The 18,367-nt window shown below is 45.5% G+C and overlaps 1 protein-coding gene across 1 annotated transcript in view; it reads left to right on the top strand.

Moving 5' to 3' along the window:
• LOC308519963 (bifunctional epoxide hydrolase 2-like) overlaps nucleotides 1–18,367 on the top strand; it is a 74,122-nt gene that overhangs the window by 25,590 nt on the left and 30,165 nt on the right. The window contains exons 3-9 of the mRNA XM_081092338.1: nucleotides 1,473–1,632; nucleotides 2,841–3,031; nucleotides 5,948–6,070; nucleotides 9,561–9,641; nucleotides 12,338–12,433; nucleotides 12,966–13,044; nucleotides 17,066–17,100. Coding sequence (XP_080948464.1) covers nucleotides 1,473–1,632; nucleotides 2,841–3,031; nucleotides 5,948–6,070; nucleotides 9,561–9,641; nucleotides 12,338–12,433; nucleotides 12,966–13,044; nucleotides 17,066–17,100 — 765 coding nt within the window. The remainder of the gene's footprint in view (nucleotides 1–1,472; nucleotides 1,633–2,840; nucleotides 3,032–5,947; nucleotides 6,071–9,560; nucleotides 9,642–12,337; nucleotides 12,434–12,965; nucleotides 13,045–17,065; nucleotides 17,101–18,367) is intronic.

Raw genomic sequence — 18,367 nt, forward strand, 5'->3', positions numbered from 1 at the left:
GCATCGCAACCTCCTGATCTGCCCTGCTCTGTGCATGACAGGGGGCAGCGCTCCAACTCCCCAATCGGCCCTGCTCTGAGCCCAACCAGGGGCTGCACCTAGGGATTGGGCCTGCCCTCTGCAACCCGGGAGCAGGCCTAAGCCAGCAGGTCGTTATCTCCCGAGGGGTCCCAGACTGCGAGAGGGCACAGGCTGGGCTGAGGGACCCCCCCCCCACACCCCCCAAGTGCACAAATTTTTGTGCACCGGGCCTCTAATATATATATATATATATATACACATACATACATATTTACATCAGGTAGATGGTATTTTTCATACCATTGGACTTAATATGGTCATGGAGAAAGAGAGCATAAATGGAAGGAGCCAGAGTCCTGGGTACTCTGATGTTAAAGGTCAGGTTGGTGAGAAGGACCCAGCAGTCAGAGATGGATAATGCATCTCCATTAAAGAAGAAAATTAAGAGAGTGTGGAGTCCTAAAAGCCAAGAGGTTATCAAGTTTTATTTACTTTTTAAAATTTTTATTTGATTTGCAGAGAGTGAGGAAGGGAGGGAGAGCGGGAGAGAGAGAAACATCCATTTGTTGTGCCACTTATTTATACATTCATTGGTTGATTCTTGTATGTGCCCTGACCAGGAATTGAACCTACAACCTTGGCATATTAGGATGATGCTCTAACCAACTGACCCACCCAGCCATGGCAGGTTATCAAGTTTTAAATGAAGAGTGTTATCAACTGTGTCAAATGCAGCTAATAGGTCAAGTAAAATGAAAATATCTAACATTGAGTTCCCATTAGATATAGCAACGCAACAAGGTCATTGGTAACCTTGATGAGACAAGTTTCTGGAATGTGGAGGTGAATGTTTGATTAGAGTATGTTCTAGAAAGAATGGGAGGAAAGGGTTGGAAGACTATGTATAGTATAGCTCTGCAGGCCAGTAGCCAAGATCAAGGTATCCACAGGGTTCGTTTCTTCTGAGGCCTCTCTCCTTGGCATTAGATGGCCATCTGTGCCCTGTGTCCTCACAGCCCGTCCTCTGTGTGTGTCTGTTTTCTAATCTCCTGTTTTTATAAGGACACCAGTCAGATTGGATTAGGGTCAAACCATGACCTCATTTTACCCTAATCACCTCTTTAAAGACCCTATTTCTAAGGACAGTCACATTCTGAGGTCCTGGGGATTACAACTTCAACACGAATTTAAAGGGGAGGGAGCACAATTCAGCCCATAAAGGGGCATTTGAGTATTTTCCAGTGTGGGGCTCTTAGGAGTAATGCTGCCACGAACATTTTTGTACATGTTTTAGTGAACACATGTAGACATTTCCATTTCCTGCAATGTATGTGTCCAGGAGTGAAGTTGCTGAATCACAAGGAATGCATATTCAGATTTAGTAAATGCTGCCAAAAGCTTTTCCAAGTGATTGTACCAACTGTCAGTCCCTGGACAATTTATTTTTACAGTGGGTGTCACTCCTGGAAGAAGACTATAAGAAACATGCCGAAGATTCTGGAATCAGCCTCCCTGAGAATTTCTCTGTTAGTCAGATCTTTGGCAAGGCCATTTCAGCAAGGAAGATCAACCAACGCATGCTTCAGGCGGTTCTCGCTCTCAGAAAGAAGGGTAAGGATCTAATACTGGCCGTTTTCTGACCCAACCACACCAGAACCCTTGGTAGAGGGTACATCTAAATGTGTTTTGAGGTCACAAATCGTCTGGGCCTTGATGGAAAACTGTCCTTAAAACATAGTCCCAAAGTAAGTTATACCAAATGGCAAAAAGCAGCACTATCAGAATGGCTGGGAAAATGAAAGAATTGAATTTAATAAAGTGACTTTTACCAGAGACTGCCTTGTGAGCAAAATTCTCTCCCTCTGGTGACATTAGTAATGACCTGAATGACCCAACCTCTTATCACAGTGATGATATAAGGCCTTTTAAACAACTATGATATTTTTTTCAACCTCTGGTTGTCATAGGATGAGCTATGAGTTGGGTGATCTGGATTCAGATGGTGTCAAATGGTCTAAGACCATGGTCGGGAAACTGCAGCTCGCGAGCCACATGCGGCTCTTTGGCCCCTTGAGTGTGGCTCTTCCTAAGCCTTAGGAGTACCCTAATTAAGTTAATAACAATGTACCTACCTATACAGTTTAAGTTTAAAAAATTTGGCTCTCAAAAGAAATTTCAATCATTGTACTGTTGATATTTGGCTCTGTTGACTAATAAGTTTGCCTACCACTGGTCTAAGACATGAAATCATGTTCATTCAATGGCAATTTATTTAATGTCAGAGCCCAAATCTTCATGAGTGTATTTGAAATCATTCCACTCACTTATCAGTAGACTTGCCTGACTATGGCAAGTCATCCCATATTTCTCACTCATATCATGTGGGAAGTGTCACACCATCGCCTCAGCTGTGTCTCCTCTCCAGTATCTTGGGGTTCTTGCTCCATCTGGTTAGGCAGAGAAAGCCCGGGGGCATTGCTGTCTCTGTTTGCATTTTGAAATAGGAATCAGTCTCTGAAAGCCAAAGCAGGTGTTTTGAAATGCAGTTGAGCAGATTTTGCATAACACAGACTGGAAGGTATACTGGAGGGACAGTCCGGAGGCAGATGCAGCATCTCCATCTGGGCTTCTGAAAGCCCTTAATATACACAGTGGGTTCACTCTCGTGTCCCTGTGTCAGGAGGTGCTTAAGGGTGAAGATTATTCTTTCCCAATGTCAGGAGATTGATGTAAGTTAGTAGAACCCTACTTGGCTCCAGGCAGAGCTTCTCGGAACAAAGTTCTATAGCTGGTCCATTCACTGGTGACTTCTTGCTCAGGGTTTACAACCTGCATCCTCACCAACAACTGGCTGGATGACAGCACCCAGAGGAGAAGCCTGGCCCAGCTGATGTGTGAACTGAGACCACACTTTGACTTCCTGATAGAGTCATGTCGGATTGGAATGGCCAAGCCTGATCCTCAGATCTACAAATTTATGTTGGACACCTTGAAGGCCAGCCCCAATGAGGTACATAGTAGATGCTTCCTTTCACTGGGAAAGAATGCTCTAGAGATATTGCCAAAAAGAAAAATGGAGGAGGAGTGAGCAGGTTGGGGTTATCTGGGGCCTGGCATGAAGGTTGTAGGTCCAGTGGCAGGTTCCACTTCTCTCAGGCCAGGTCTTCTAAAGGACTTTTTACCCATCTTTTCTAGAAAGTTCTACAAAAGATAAGCATCTGACCCCTCTCTGTGGCTTTTATAGGACCTTGATCAAAATAGGTATTATTGAAAACTTCTAGACCAGCTGCCTCAGTTTACCTGTAAAAACAGGTCAACCATGAGAGATTTTCCCAAAGCCACAGGTTAGTCAGGGTCACCCCACCAAAGGGTGAACAGGAATGGGCTCCAATATTGCAACAGTCTTCCAAGCACCCCTGCATCCCTTAATTCTGACCTATTCTAATGCTGGGGTCCAGCCCCAGCGGGTCCAGGGGTCCCCAAAGGTGTGGACGGAGTCGGCGAAGAAGGAATGACACGAAGACAGCGTTCAGTTGATCAGCAGCCTAGCCAGGATCTCTAGCCAAGTTCTGGTCAGGATCTCCAGTGAAGTTCTGGTTAGGATCTCCAGAGAGGTTCTGCTCTAGATCTACATGAAGTACCCTGGTTAGGATCTCCAGCCAGGTTCTGTGTCCATGTTCTCTTGCTATGTTCTCCAGGTTCTCCAGCCAGGTTCTGTAGCCATGTTTCCTTGCTAGGTTCTCCAGCCAGGTTCTGTCCAGGTTCTCCAGCCAGGTTCAGTCACCAGGTTCTAGTCAGGTTCTCTTGCCAATTTCGGTAGTCAGGTTCAGTCCAGGATCTTTTGCCATGTTCTCTCGCTAGGTTCTGTCTCTAGGTTCTGAGGCCAGTTTCTGTCCAGGATCTTTTGCCATGTTCTCTCCAGCGAAGTTCTTCTGTCTCTAGAGAACGTTCTGTGTAGGTTCTGTGCCTAGGTTCTGTCTCTCTTCGTTCTGTCTTCTTACATCTGTATTTATACCAGTTGATTCCAATCCTATCAATCTCTATTTCAAAGGTTAGGGCGTTTCTTATCTCCATTCCAGGGAGTAAAGATTATGTAGCTTAAGCATGATTGTTCGTAGTTAAAGTGATTAATTACCCACCTGGCACTTAGTTAAGAGGTTTTATTCCCTCCCTAACTTCAGGGGAAAATCCCTACCTGGGGAAACAACCTTTCTCAGAGACCTTGGTTAAAACACATAGTGCCAAGAAGGTGAGCAAACATATTAAGAACAGTATGCCATATATGCCAGGTCCCTTGAAACAGCAAGCATGGACCGGCTCCCGGCATTCTAAAATAATTTTTGCATTGTATTCCCCTACTCTAATTTTCAAAAAGGTGATTGGACCAAGATTAAATTCCTTTCCCTGATATTTCTGACTCTTTCTTATTGGCCCCACCTCACCCACACCTGATCCAATGAAACCCTGAGTTCCATCATTGGGAATCCTTATCAGGCTCAATGAAACCAGGAAGGTCTTTCTCTAAAACGTTGCTTCTGCTCTCCTCAGTCCCTGGGTTAAGCATTATAAAAATGCTCTAAATTTTTGTATGCACATAAGTAAATGTATTTTCATTTAGGTCTTTGGGGTTGAAGGAGCTGCTTACAAGTCCAGGCTTGCTCTAATTCAAGAGTATAAATAAATGCACCCATGCTTTCTTCTACTGTTCTAAGAACCTCTTACTCCTTTATTTTTATTAAAATTTATACCTTTGATTCATTCAAAATTTATTTTGAAGTAAGATATGGAGTATCCACTTTTCCCCTCAAACTGGTAAAATCCTATATAATAAAAGGCTAATATGCAAATTGAACAAACAGAGGAATGAACAGTTGTTATGACATGCACTGACCACCAGAGGGCAGATGTTCAATGCAGGAGCTCCCCCACAGGGGAGCGCCATTCAACCAGAAGCCAGGCCCATAGCTGGTGAGCACATCGGCAGTGGCAGGAGCCTCTCTTGCTTCTGCCTCCGGGGCAGCACTAAGGACATCCCCTGATGGGTCCTGGACCGTGAGAGGGTGCAGGCTGGGCTAAGGGACACCCCCCCCCCCCCCACCACCCAGTGCACAAATGTGCACGGGGCCTCTAGTAGCTAAATATTCTTTAAATAATCTTTTTCTTCATCGATTAGACATGACACTTTTATTAGAAGCTAAACTGTAATTTGTATTTGGATCTATTCCTAGACTCTCTTCTATCTCATTGATTATTATTTTTTGGTTCATATCTTTATTAGTACCAAACTTTACTTTTTAACCTTTTATAGCTTTGTTTTCTTATCTGCATGTATTACAGTTCTTTTCCAGACATACTTTTTTGTCAATTCACATGTGTTGATCTTTCTAGATGAATTTGAATGTCATTTTGATAGTTTATATTCTTCCTTAATCTTCTCACAGCTTCAGAATTCAGGCTGAAATCAGTAGGTGTATGTGGGAACACATATATCTGTGTGTTTATGTGATTCTTCTGTAATTAAATGTTTTTAATTTTAAGAGTAAAGTTACATGGAGAGAAAAATCATTCTTTATCTCATTATTGTAAAACTAGTGACATGTCACTCAAAATTGCACGAGACCCAGGGTCCTTCCCCCATGCACCATGGGACTGCCCAAGTCCCGGAGTCCCACCCCACGTGGCTGGTGCACCGTGGGATGGCCCTGAGTCCTGGAGTGGTTCCCCAATGCCCTGCCTGCCCTGCCACCGCTGTGCGCGCCACCATCTTGTGTCGGTGTTATGGTGTGAGGGTCAATTTGCATATTGCTTCTTTATTATATAGGATAGTCACTATATACAAATTAATGTATTTATTTCGGTGTTGTCTCTCATGCATGAAGTTCACTTTGCTTGAAGTGATGCTAGTGTCCATGCTATTTGGATTCAGGTTGTTTTCTTGGATGACATCGGGGCCAATCTGAAGCCAGCCCGTGATTTAGGAATGGTCACCATCCTCGTCCGCGACAGTGACATGGCCCTGCAAGAGCTGGAGAAAGTCACCGGGGTGCAGGTAACTGCATGTCTGTGCTGAGTGGGATATCCTGTTTCTTGTCTCTGTTTAGGTACATGAGACAAAACAAGTCAGAGCAGAACCACTGTGGAGGCAGTTCATTGCTCCAGACATGGTTCCAAGGTAGCCCTCCTGGGTGGAAGTTCATTACCCATTGTGCAAGCATCATGGAGTCCTTGAAGAACACCTTGTTGCTTTCTCTGCAGTCAATGGACAGAGAAATGATGCTCTGAGAACAAGAATCTGTACTAGTCAGAGTCAGGGGAACCAAGACAAGAGTGGGGCTTTCAAAGTCACCCTGTTTTACTTTTTCGAGTGAATATTGAAAAACTAGCTGGTAGGTCTGCCCCAGTGGGCATAGGGAACCCAGCCCTTACCTTGTGTGCCAGGTCATGCTGCTGGCACTCGGGTGTAGTTGTTTGGTTCCTGCTGGTTTATGCCTCATGCCAGTCTGAAGGAAGGCTTTTATGTAAAATCTGTCCCTCACACTGAGGACAGGGTGTCCTTAATCACCCCCTGGGGGCTGCCTGGCCCTTAGCCTGCTCTGCCAAAGCTGAGGAACCTTTTGCTCTTTTGACTTTACCTAAGATCACCCATCCCACCAAGTCCAGGAGTGACAGTTACACAAACCTTTAGCATAATGCTGTTCTTTGCTCAGGGTTGTCAGTGTAATGGGAGAGGAGGGAGGAGGGAGCCCATACACTTGATTGTGCCAGATGGATTTCAAAGGCGTCACAACCATTTTCTTAAAGGGAATTGTGTCGTTTCCTCGGGCTACCACAAAGCAGCACAGACTAGGTTTCTGAAACAACAGTCTCGCTAGGAGGCTGCAAGTCCAAGATTGAGGTGTTGGCAGGTTGGTTTCTTCTGAGGCCTCTCTCCTGGGCTTGTGGATGGCTGCTCTCTTGCTGTGTCTTCACACGGTCTTCCCCTGTGTGTGTCCTAATCTCCTCTACTTTTAAGGACACCAGTTAAATGGGATTCTTACTCCCCTGGGTCCACCCAGGGGCCTCATTTAACCTTAATCACCTCTTTAAAGACCTTATCTCCAAATACAGTCATATTATGAGGCCCTGAGGGTTAGGATTTCAACAGAAGGAGACACAATTTAGCTCAGAACAATTGCCTTTTTGTCTTTAACAAATAAATAAAAATGTATATCTAATGACTTCATAACATTAAAGCATCTTGCGCAAGCATATTGAGTCCTTCTACAAGCCTGGAAGTCTCACCCAGCAGAGCAGAAAGCGCCCAGACTTGGGACCGGGGCATCCACCTGTTTGTCCCATTTACGAGGTTTGCCCCCTCATCACATCTGATCCACAGATTCCTGTTTTGTAAAATTGGGAAAGGAAGGCATGTCTCACCCATTTTCTCCTCAGGGGTGTGGGGAAGATACAGGGGAAAATGGAAATGAGTCCCTTTTGAACAGAGACATGCCTCTTATCTCTCAGGAAGGCTGTGGGACTCAGTCATGAGCATGCTTATAAATTGTACAAACACATGGGAGAACCATTAGAGTAGGAAACCCCCACCCTTTCCACCGTGGAAGCAGTGGGGCATCACTGGTGAGTGACCTAGGAAGCCGGGAACACAACAAAAGAAGGTCCCCAAGGGTCACTGGCCATAGTGGTCCATGTCTTGACTCCTTTGGCCAGACAAGGCTCATTGCCATCAGAGGTAACACACTGTCCACCCGCCATCCACACTGCCATACCCCAGGTCCTCTCTAGACACCACAGAGGTGGAGGGCTCATCCTGTGTCCCCCTCTGAGGACACCTATGCGGATTCTCCCATGTTTAAAAGGGAGGTGGATTCCACAGTTTATTTCCCCATTTTAGAGGTGAGAATACTGCATGGCCGTGGAGTGCTTCTTCCTCAGGTTGCACCTTTGGGACTAAAGATGAGAAATTGAGCAGCAGAAGTCACTAACATGCTGCTCCATTCACGTACATGTGCTCATCGTCCTTTGTCATCTGTCTCCAGGAAACTGACACCAATAAGTTATAGAAACCCCAAGAACACTTTGTTCAGGAATTTACCTGAATACTGTAAAAAGGTGGGTTATCTGATCCCCTAGGACTCCAGAGGACAGAAAGCAGCGTGCAGGCGAAGACTATCCGCTGAATTGTATCCATATGTTGAAACCCTAAGCCCCAGGACCTCAGAATGTGACTGTACTTATAGAGGGAGCCTTTAAATGTGTTTATTTCCATTGGTTTTTTATTTTATAGAGAGAGGAAAGGAGGGGGAGAGAGAGAGACGTCAATGTGAAAGAGAAATCTCAATCACCTGCCTCCTGAATGCCCCACACTGGGGATCAAGTCCACAACCTGGGGATGTGTCTTGTGTGGGAATTGAACCGATGACCTTTTGGTGCATTGGATGACCCTCAACCAATGGAGCCACACCAGCCATAGATGGGGTCTTAAAAGAATGAATTAAGGTGAAATGAGGTCATTAGGGTGGACCCTAATCCAATATGGCTCTTATCCTTATAAGAAGAGGAAATTAGGACAGACACACACAGAGGGAAGGCCATGAGGACACAGCAAGCAGGTAGCTATCTACAAGCTAAGGAGAGAGGCCTCAGGAGGAACCAACCCTGCCAACACCTTGATTTAGGATTTTTAGCTTTGAAAATAGTGAGAAAATAAATTTCTGTTGATTCAGTCACCCAGTCTATGGTCCATTGTTATGGCAACCTTAGAAGACCAACAAAGGCACAGAGAGTTTGGTTTTGGCTGAGTTGGAGGAGAAACCCTTCAACAGAGCCATAGAGCCATACCATGGTGGTACGGCTGGCTGTTCTGGGAACTCTGTGTTCCTGGCGGTATTCAACATGAGCCTGGGTGACCGACCGCGTGAGGAACTGCCCTAGAGGAGAATTATACGAAAGCCCAACATCTCAGTGTTTTAGAGCAACTGGTATTTATTTCTTGCTTATGTAAAAGCAGTTGATGGCAGCCAGGGACTTGGCTTTGCCCAGCTATTCAAGGATCTGGCTGATGGAGGACCCACCATCTTCCACCTGTGGTTTCCGAGTTCACATCGGACACTCAACTGGGAAATCAGGAAAAGGGGGCGTAGAGGATCAGGTGGGGATTTTCATGGGCTAGGCCGACAGGCCATACTCTTCTGTCTGCATTTCATCGGTCAGAACTCAGCCAGGGGCCTCCACGGAACTGAAAGGGAGAACAAATGACGTCCAGTTGTGCTCTAATCAAACAGAGGCAGTGAATCCTGGCTTTGGCATTTCTCAGATGGCAAATTTCGGTGCATTTCTTATCGCTCTGAATCTCAGTGTTCCCAGCGTTATAATGAGATGGTGGTGCCGCAGGCGAGGAGGATGGGTGGGTCAGTCCCTGATGGAGGCTGTGGGAGGTGAGCTCGCTGGAGTTTTGGAAACTCACTCTGAGAAGCCCTCATGGAAGGAAGCAGAAGACGCCTCTCTCACTGTACCTCTCACTGTGTACCTTCTACTTTCAGCTTCTCAAAGCAGAAGTCGCAGCCCCTCTCCCAATCCCCTGCCATCCAAATGACGTGAGCCATGGGTATGTGCCAATCAAGGTAAGTGAGCACTCTCCCTCCGTCAGCTGAGTACTGTAACTGGGTCTCCTAAAATGACTCACAGAGACATTTGTTCAATATCAAGGGTAGTTGAATAGCCATTGTTTATAGGGAAATCATACCTCCCACAAGCATAAATTCTCAAAAATCAATAGAAGTCACAGACCATATGCAAGCAGCAGTCATAAATGCGGGCAGAGGGGTGCAGCCGACATGGTAAAGTGGGCATTACAGGATGAGTAGGAGTTGAGTGTAAGAAAGTAGTACTGGAAGCTACGGGTCAGAGTCAGTGTAGCCCCTCCTATGAGGTCCCTTCAGACCTCATCTCTATATTGATGAAGAGTGAGGGGCTCATTGCCTGGGTCTGGGGTCTGGGGTCTGGGCTGTAACCTTGTGTCTTCAACCCCATGGACAGGCTTATTCTTGTCATCCTCTTGATGCATATCCCACCACTTGCAATAGATTCCTCATTTTGCCTTGAAGAAGGGTGTTCAGAACTGCTTTACTGCCTCTGCCACCACCCAGACTCAAGAGCTGGAGCAGTGACCTCTGGGGAACCCCAGCTGAGCCCAGGCGCAGGGGGTGCTGTTGTATGCATCTCCCTGGATGCTAATGCAACCCAAACTGGGTTGTAATAGATCTTTCCCCTTTTCCAGCTTTAAGGCAATTTTGTTAACATGTCATTTAAAGGACGGGAAAGCACTTTTGCTGAGCTACTCAGCTGAGTCAAATACAAAGCAGCAAAATGGGCCTTTAGTTAGGATCCATTTAGAACAGAGGCTGATGAGGATCATTTGAGTGGACTTCAGCATTATAACATTTTTCAGTATAAGGATTATGGAGTTTAAAGTTAAATTCCCTCCCTTTACCAAGTACTAAAGGGACAATTGTGAAATATATTCTTTTAAAAAGTTTTTTTATTGACTAGAGCAGTGATGGCGAACCTATGACACGCATGTCAGAGGTGACGCGCAAACTCATTTTTTTGGTTGATTTTTCTTTGTTAAATGGCATTTAAATATATAAAATAAATATCAAAAATATAAATCTTTGTTTTACTATGGTTGCAAATATCATATGTGACACGGCACCAGAGTTAAGTTAGGGTTTTTCAAAATACTGGCACGCTGAGCTCAAAAGGTTCGCCATCACTGGACTAGAGGCCCAGTGCACAAATTTGTGCACTGGTGGGGTCCAGCGGCCATCGGGGGCAGGCCAGCTGGGGCGAAGGGCTGTGGGCGGTTTGTCAGCTGGCCCCATCCTTGATCGGGATGGGGGTGCCCGCTCCTGGGCAGGGCCAGCCAGCTGGGGCAAGGGACTACAGGCATACTCGATTGTTCTGCTTCAGTTGATTTGCATATTACCTTTTTATTATATAGGATTTGAGAGAGAGAGAGAGAGAAACATTGATTTGTTGTTCCACTTATTTATGCATTCATTGGTTGATTCTTATACATGCCCTGACCACAACCCACAACCTTGGTATATAGGGACAATGCTCTAACTAACTGAGCTACCCAGCTAAGGCAGTGGAACATATTCTGATAAAAAGATTGTAGTTCAGGAATGGGTTTGTGAAAAGTCGGCCTAATGTTTTCTTGAGCAAAATAGCTTGTTGGGAATCATGACCCAAACTTCCAGTTTGGAACACCGGCTTGGAGAAATCTGGGATGCAGCTAAATGGAATTGTCCTGAGTGAATTTCTATAATGTGAAGATTATTTTTCTCATTCATTTCCAGTAGTAAGTTGGAGATATGTACATTTGGGAAAGATAGGCTATATTTTGACCATATTTTGAATTGCTTTGGTTGGTTAGGCCCCACTGTACTAGTCAGAGGAGGCCTAGCGTTGTTTAAAACAACCTAGCTTTCAGTGGCTGAATACCAGGTCTGCTTCTTGTACAGCACAGTCCAGTGTGGGTGAGGAGTGGGCTCTCTCCACGCAGTCATTCAAGCACCCAGGCCCTTCCTTCTGCTGGTTCCACCTTCCTCAGGCCCAATCCATTCAGGTTCCGACAGAGAAAGAGAGGGAGGACCAAGCACGGGAGGGCCTGGATGTAGCACACGTTTCTTTCACTCATATGCCATTGGCCAGAACTCCGTCACATGGCCACACCCACTGCAAAGAAGTGGGGGGAGATCTGGAAAATGCCACCATGTGCCAGGAGAAGAGAACACCAATACTGAGCCCTAGCAGCCGCTGCCACACCCATGTAGCCCAGAACGGACTAGAAGCTTCTAGCAAACTTGAAAAAAATTCATATTCAAGATACAAACAGCTTTTAACCAAATAATCCTGGGCAGCTCCTGCATTGAGCATCTGCCCCCTCTGCACAAAACTGATCCCCAGTTTTAAATATTGAAAACATGACAAACCACACCAGAAACTCCAATAGTATACGGGCCTTTTAAGGAAGATGCAAAGTTCTTTTGGTTTTGGGTTTTTCTCCCCCAACATTATAATCTTCTTTGCAAGCTTCTTATATAAGTTACAGTGAAAGCCACCTGCTTTTATTGCAGTTTGGTGAGTTGTCCCTTTTCAGACAACTTTCAGCATTGGGGTCTTAGGCTGAGAAATCTTGTCCAAACAAGATCTGGATATATGCTGAAGTGGCCTGGATGGTCTGCAGAAGAGGAATCTGGTTCTGGCTGGCCTGGTGGTGTGGTGACTTCCTGCTCACCTCTCTCTTCCACAGCCCGGGGTGCATCTGCATTTCGTGGAGCTGGGCTCTGGCCCTGCTGTGTGCCTCTGCCATGGGTTTCCTGAGTGCTGGTTCTCTTGGAGGTACCAGGTAAGGAAAACTGGGTAGAGGTACCCCAGTCAGGCGAGGCAAGGAGAAAGCCTAATGGTGTGCCCCAGCCCAAACGTCATTAAGAAGCGAAACCTTACAGTGAAGCATTGTTGCCAAAGTATGGCTGTGATACCGCAGAAATGTTGGGGCTGGAGATTGCTCCAGACCTCAGAGCTGTGTTAGTCCATATGCCACTTTTGAAGAGTAAAGAAGAAAAAGCAGACTTCTTCAAGACACTTTATGCCATCTCCCGGAAGTCTTTGTAATGATTATAGAAATATACAAGGTCTTTGTTAGGAAAGGTGCTCCCTTAGATGTGGCATTAGATGCAGTGCACAAACCCTACCACCAGTGGTCCATGGCAGCCCTATCCAGGAGGGCTCGTTCCAGCTCCATGGAGATACCTGGTAATGTCAGGTGGCATTTTGGATTGAGCCATTTACAAGACCATGGGGATAGAGGAAGCAAAGAGGGAGTGTCAGCCAGACACTATGAGACTACCCTGTATGTACCTAAGTTGTTTGTTTTCTAGATCCCAGCTCTGGTCCAGGCGGGTTTCCGGGTACTAGCATTGGACATGAAAGGTTATGGAGACTCATCTGCTCCTGCCGGTGGGTTAGCTGTTGGTCATGCCTTCTGACTGTTCAAGCTCTCCACTGCACTGTCTTCCTCTGGTCCCAGGTCAGAGCAGGCAGTCCTTTAAGGGTGCCTGACCTTGTGCCTCCCCCTCCCGCAGTGTCCTCGGTCTATGCGGTTCGGGTCCCAGATGTCCCTGCTCCTCCTACTCTGGATGAATATGAGAAGCCCAATAGCCTGTGTCCTGAGGGTGTCTCCTGCTGGTTGGTGGGGGTGTAGAGTGTGCGATGGACCATCCAGCTCCAGAACATGTCCATCCTGCAGAACTGGGACTCTGTACCCATTAAATAATAACTCTTCATTCCTCCTTCCCCCAGTCCCTTGCAACGACTCTTTTGCTTTCTGTCTCTATGAAGTTGACTACACTAGGAGCCTCATATAAGTGAATCAAACAGTATTTATCCTTTTGTGAATCGCTCATTTCACTTATGATAATGTATTCAAGGTTCATTCATGTTGCATCACAATTTCCAATTTCCTTTTTAAGGCTGAATAATATTCCATTGAATGGATATACCACATTTGTTTATCTGTTCATCCATCAATGGACACTTGGGTTGCCTCCACCTTTTGACTATTGTGAATAATGCTGGTTTGAACATGGGTGTGCAAATATCTGTTTGAGTCCCTTTTTTCAATTCTTTGGGTTATATATCCAGAAGTCAAATTGCTAGGTCATAGGTAATTTATAGGCCCCATTCTTAACCCAGCACTTATGGATCCCAGTGGAAGTCTATCTAAGGATAGGTATCAGGGAGCCTGTGAGCCCCTGAGACCACATGTGGGTTTATTAGCATTTTTCATTGTTTTGATCAACTTCAGAGGGGTCTTCAGCCCAAAACTGTTTAAGAACCCTAGGTATGGAGGCAGGAACCCGAAACAGCCAGGTTTGCAGCAAAACTCCTGGTCCCTGTATCAGCTATGCTGTTAGCAGTGTTGGCTTGGTGAGCCAGCCCAGCTGTTTAAAACCCTTTTTTTTGAGCTGCTTCCCCCAATTTAAATTAAATTATTCCCCTGGATAAAATGTCTATTCATCTATACTGCAATCTTCCCTGAATCCCCTAGGCATAACTTAGTAATATAATTTATCATTCAATCTAGAACACGATTAAAAGTAAAAGAAATACACTATTAATAATAACACATATAAACTGAAACTGGGACTTATGTTCATACCTGAATTATAACTAATTTTTAAAAATAAACTCATAATTTACACATTAACTATTGTTGAATATTTTGTATAACATGAATTCTAAAGCCAAGCATAATCATTTGGAATACAGACACACTCAGTTCAAATGTTTTGTGTATAAATTTTATATAATTTGTTAGTAGGTTTTAAGTAACAAATTATTTTCCCTAAAATTTTGACACCTTTGTCCCACTACTTTCTAGTTTTCCTGTTGCTACGGAGACATCCCATGCCATTCTGACCAATAAGCCTTTTGGTGACCATTTATTTTTTCTTCCTTACTCTTGACACTTTAGGGTCTTTTCTTTATCTGTTTATTCTAAAATGGTCTGATATTGTGCTAAGATATAGGTGTGTTTTTTTTCATATACTTTGCTGGATACATTTATCTTTCAGTTCTTGGAAATTTTTTTGAATCATTTCTTTGGTAATTTTTCTTCCTTTTACTTTTTCCTTTCTGGAATTGCTAATATTGTTAAAATACACATACTACTCAAAATAATCTACAGATTCGATGCAATCTCTATCACAATCCCAATAGCATTTTTTACAGAAAAAGAAAACACAATTCTGCAATTCATGTGGCTCCACAAAAGACCAATAGTCAAATCAATCAGAGAGAACAAAACTGGAGGACTCACACATCCTGAGTTAAAAATATATTAAATCTACAGTAATCAAAACAGTATGGTACTGGCATAAAGACAGATTCACAGACCAATGGAACAGAATATAGAGCCCAGAAATAAAGCCACCCATATACGGTCAACTGCTCTTCAACATGAATGCCAAAAACACGCAATAGGGAAAGGATAGTCTCCTCAACAAATAGTGTTGGGGAAACGAAATATTCACATATAAAATAGTGAAGTTGGACCCTTATCTTACACCTTACCTTACAAAAAAAAATCAACTCACCTGGCCAGCATTGCTCAGTAGTTGAGCATTAATTAACCTATGAACCAGGAAGTCACAGTTCGATTTCGGTCGGGGCACATCCCAGTGTGGAGCTTGCAGGAGGCAACTGATCAATGATTCTCTCTCATAATTGATATTTCTATCTCTCTCCTTCTCCCTTCCTCTCTGAAATCAATAAAAATATATATTTTAAAAATTCAACTCAAAATGGAATAAAATTTAAAAGTAAGACTTGAAACAACCTTCTAGCAGAAAACATAGGGGAAAAGCTTCTCGGTAATGATTTCATGGATGTGACACCAAAAGCACAGGCAACAAAAACAAAAGTAAGCAAGTAGACTGCTTCAATCTAAGAATTTAATAAGATAGATTTATTTATTTATTTATTTATTTATTTATTTATTTATTTATTTATTTTTGGCAAACAGGCCCTTTTAGTTTGTTGGTAATTTTTAATCATGCAAATTATATATATATATACTAGAGGCCTGGTGCACAAAAATTTGTGCACTGGGGGAGGGGGTGTCCCTCAGCCCTGCCTGTGCCCTCTCACAGTCTGTGACCCCTCGGGGGATGTCCACCTGCTGGCTTAGGCCCGGTCCCCGGGGGATTGTGCCTAAACTGGCAGTCAGACATCCCTCTGGCAGCCTGGGAGCCCTCGGGTGATGTCCACCTACCAGCGGGGAGCAGGCCTAAGCTACAGTTGGACATCCTTAGCTCTGCTGAGGAGGTGGGAGAGGCTCCTACCACCACTGCTGTACTGGCAGCCTTCAGCCTGGCTTGTGGCTGAGCAGAGCTCCCCCTGTGGGAGCGCACTGACCACCAGGGGGCAGTTCCTGCATTGAGCGTCTGCCCCCTGGTGGTCAGTGTGTGTCATAGTGACCAGTCATTCCCAGTCATTCTGCTGTTAGGGTCAATTTGCATATTACCCTTTTATTATATAGGATAGAGGCCTGGTGCATGGGTGGGGCTGGCTGGTTTTCCCTGAAGGTATCCCAGATCAGGGTGGGGGTCCTGCTGGGGTGCCTGGCCAGCCTGGGTGAGGGGCTGATGGCTGTTTTCAGGCTGGCCAAGCCCCCCAGCAGGGACCCTCACCCCATGAGGGTGTGGCCAGCCTGGGTGAGGGGCTGATAGCTGTTTGCAGGCTGGCCACAGCCCCTTCAGAGTGGGGGTCCCCACTGGGTTGCCTGGCCAGCCTGGCTGAGGGGCTGAGGGCCATTTTCAGGCTGGCCATAGCCCTTTCAGGGTGGGGTCTCCCCTGGGGTGCTTGGCCAGCCTGGGTTAGGGTCTGATGGCTGCTTGCAGGCTGGCCACAACCCCTTCAGGGTGGGGGTCCCCACTGGGGTGCCTAGCCAGCCTGGCTGAGGGGCTGAGGGCCGTTTTCAGTCTGGCCACACCCCCTTCAGGGTGGCGGGTCCTGCTGGGGTGCCTGGCCAGTCTGGGTGAGGGGATGATGGCTGTTTGCAGGCTGACCAAGCCCCCCAGTGGAGACCCTCACCCCATGATGGTGTGGCCAGCCTAGGTGAATGGCTGATGGCTGTTTGCAGGCTGGCCACGGCCCCCAGCCACACAAGCTCCCAGTGAAGGCTGTCTGGAAGCAGATATCTGGGATTTATTTATCTTCTATAATTGAAACTTTGTTGCCTTGAGCGGAGGCCACAGCCAGCCAGGGCAGGCGGGACACTTGGCTTCCTCCATCACCAGGGCAACCAAGCCTCCTGCTTGCTCCAGCTCTGTGGCTGCCGGCTGCCATCTTGGTTGGGTTAATTTGCATATAGTCACTCTGATTGGCTGGTGGGTGTGGCTTGGGTGTAGCAGAGGTGTGGTCAATTTGCATGTTTCTCTTTTATTATGATATATATATATTTTTTTTTTAATTGCAGAAATAGAAGAATATTCCTTGGAAATAGTATGCAAGGTAAGAAGAGTCTTTGGATAACATCTGTAATATCTTTTTCATCCTGGAAATTTTACTGTTATAAGACAGAAATGTGGGTACTCATTTAAATCCTAGGGAAACATCATTTCACAGAATTTAGGTGTAAATTCTTACTGAAAGTTGAGATAACATTTCAAAATGATAGCCAACGTTTGCTGTATGGAAGAGGAAACTGAGTCACAGGGAGAGAAAGTCATTGCCTGAGGTCAACAGCCAGTAGAGCCAGGTTTGAACCCTATACAATAGCTCCCCCATCCCTCCTCTTAGCCACTCCACCCGATTGTCTTCCCATCCTGGGAATTTTAAAAATCACTATATTTTGGTAAAAGATATTGGTGGCCAGCCCTAAGGATTATTGTATGGATTGGTGACTGTAATGGCATTCCTATTCTAAGGTGGCCAGAAGCACCATGGGGGAGGGGGCCCCTCACCTCCGAGCTTGCAGGGGGAGGAAGGGGCAGACCTTCTTAGAACAAAAGCAAAGGCTGGGGGGGTCAAGGGGAAGAAACAGGAAACTGGAAATAATGCTGATTACACTCAAATTATAAAAAGCCACCATCTCAGAGTCGCCACTCCTGTGGAGCTCCCCCCATTCAGCCCCTCATGCAGCCTTTGCATCTCATAAGGGAGCATGGGTAAAAGCTTAATTTCCAGCTAGGGTTGTTTTTCCTTCCTCAATTTCTAAGTCTTTGCCTCCCCCACTCTGCCACTTCTGAGAGGATGCTGGAAAGGGAAGGGAGATGACTCAAAAGCCAGTGAAATGATTGAACATTGTGTTAGCTCGCTCGGGCTGCCATAACAAAGTACTACAGGCTGAGTGGCTAAAGCAACAGCAATTTATTCTCTTGCCATTCTGGAGGCTAGAAGTCTGAGGTCAAGGTGTCAGCATGGTTTATTTGAGGCTTCTAGATGAGGCTTGAAGATGGCCATCTTCTCCCTGTGTCTTTACATGGTTTTTCCTCTGTGTGTATCTATGTCCAAATCTCCTCTTGTTTTTTTAAAATGTGTTTTTTAATTGATTTTTTTGAGAGAAAGGAAGGGAGGGAGAGAGAGAGAAACATCAATGAGACATCTATTGGCTGCCTCCTACATACCCACTACTGGGGATCGAGCCTGCATCCCAGGGATGTGCCCTGATGGGGAATTGACCTGGTGATCTCTCAGTGAATGGGACGACCCTCCCACTGACGGAGCTAACTCTCCTCTTCTTATAAGGACACCAGTCATTGGATTAGGGCTCACCCTA

This window comes from Myotis nattereri, assembly GCF_964212035.1.
Source record: "Myotis nattereri genome assembly, chromosome: 5".
Taxonomy (NCBI): domain Eukaryota; kingdom Metazoa; phylum Chordata; class Mammalia; order Chiroptera; family Vespertilionidae; genus Myotis; species Myotis nattereri.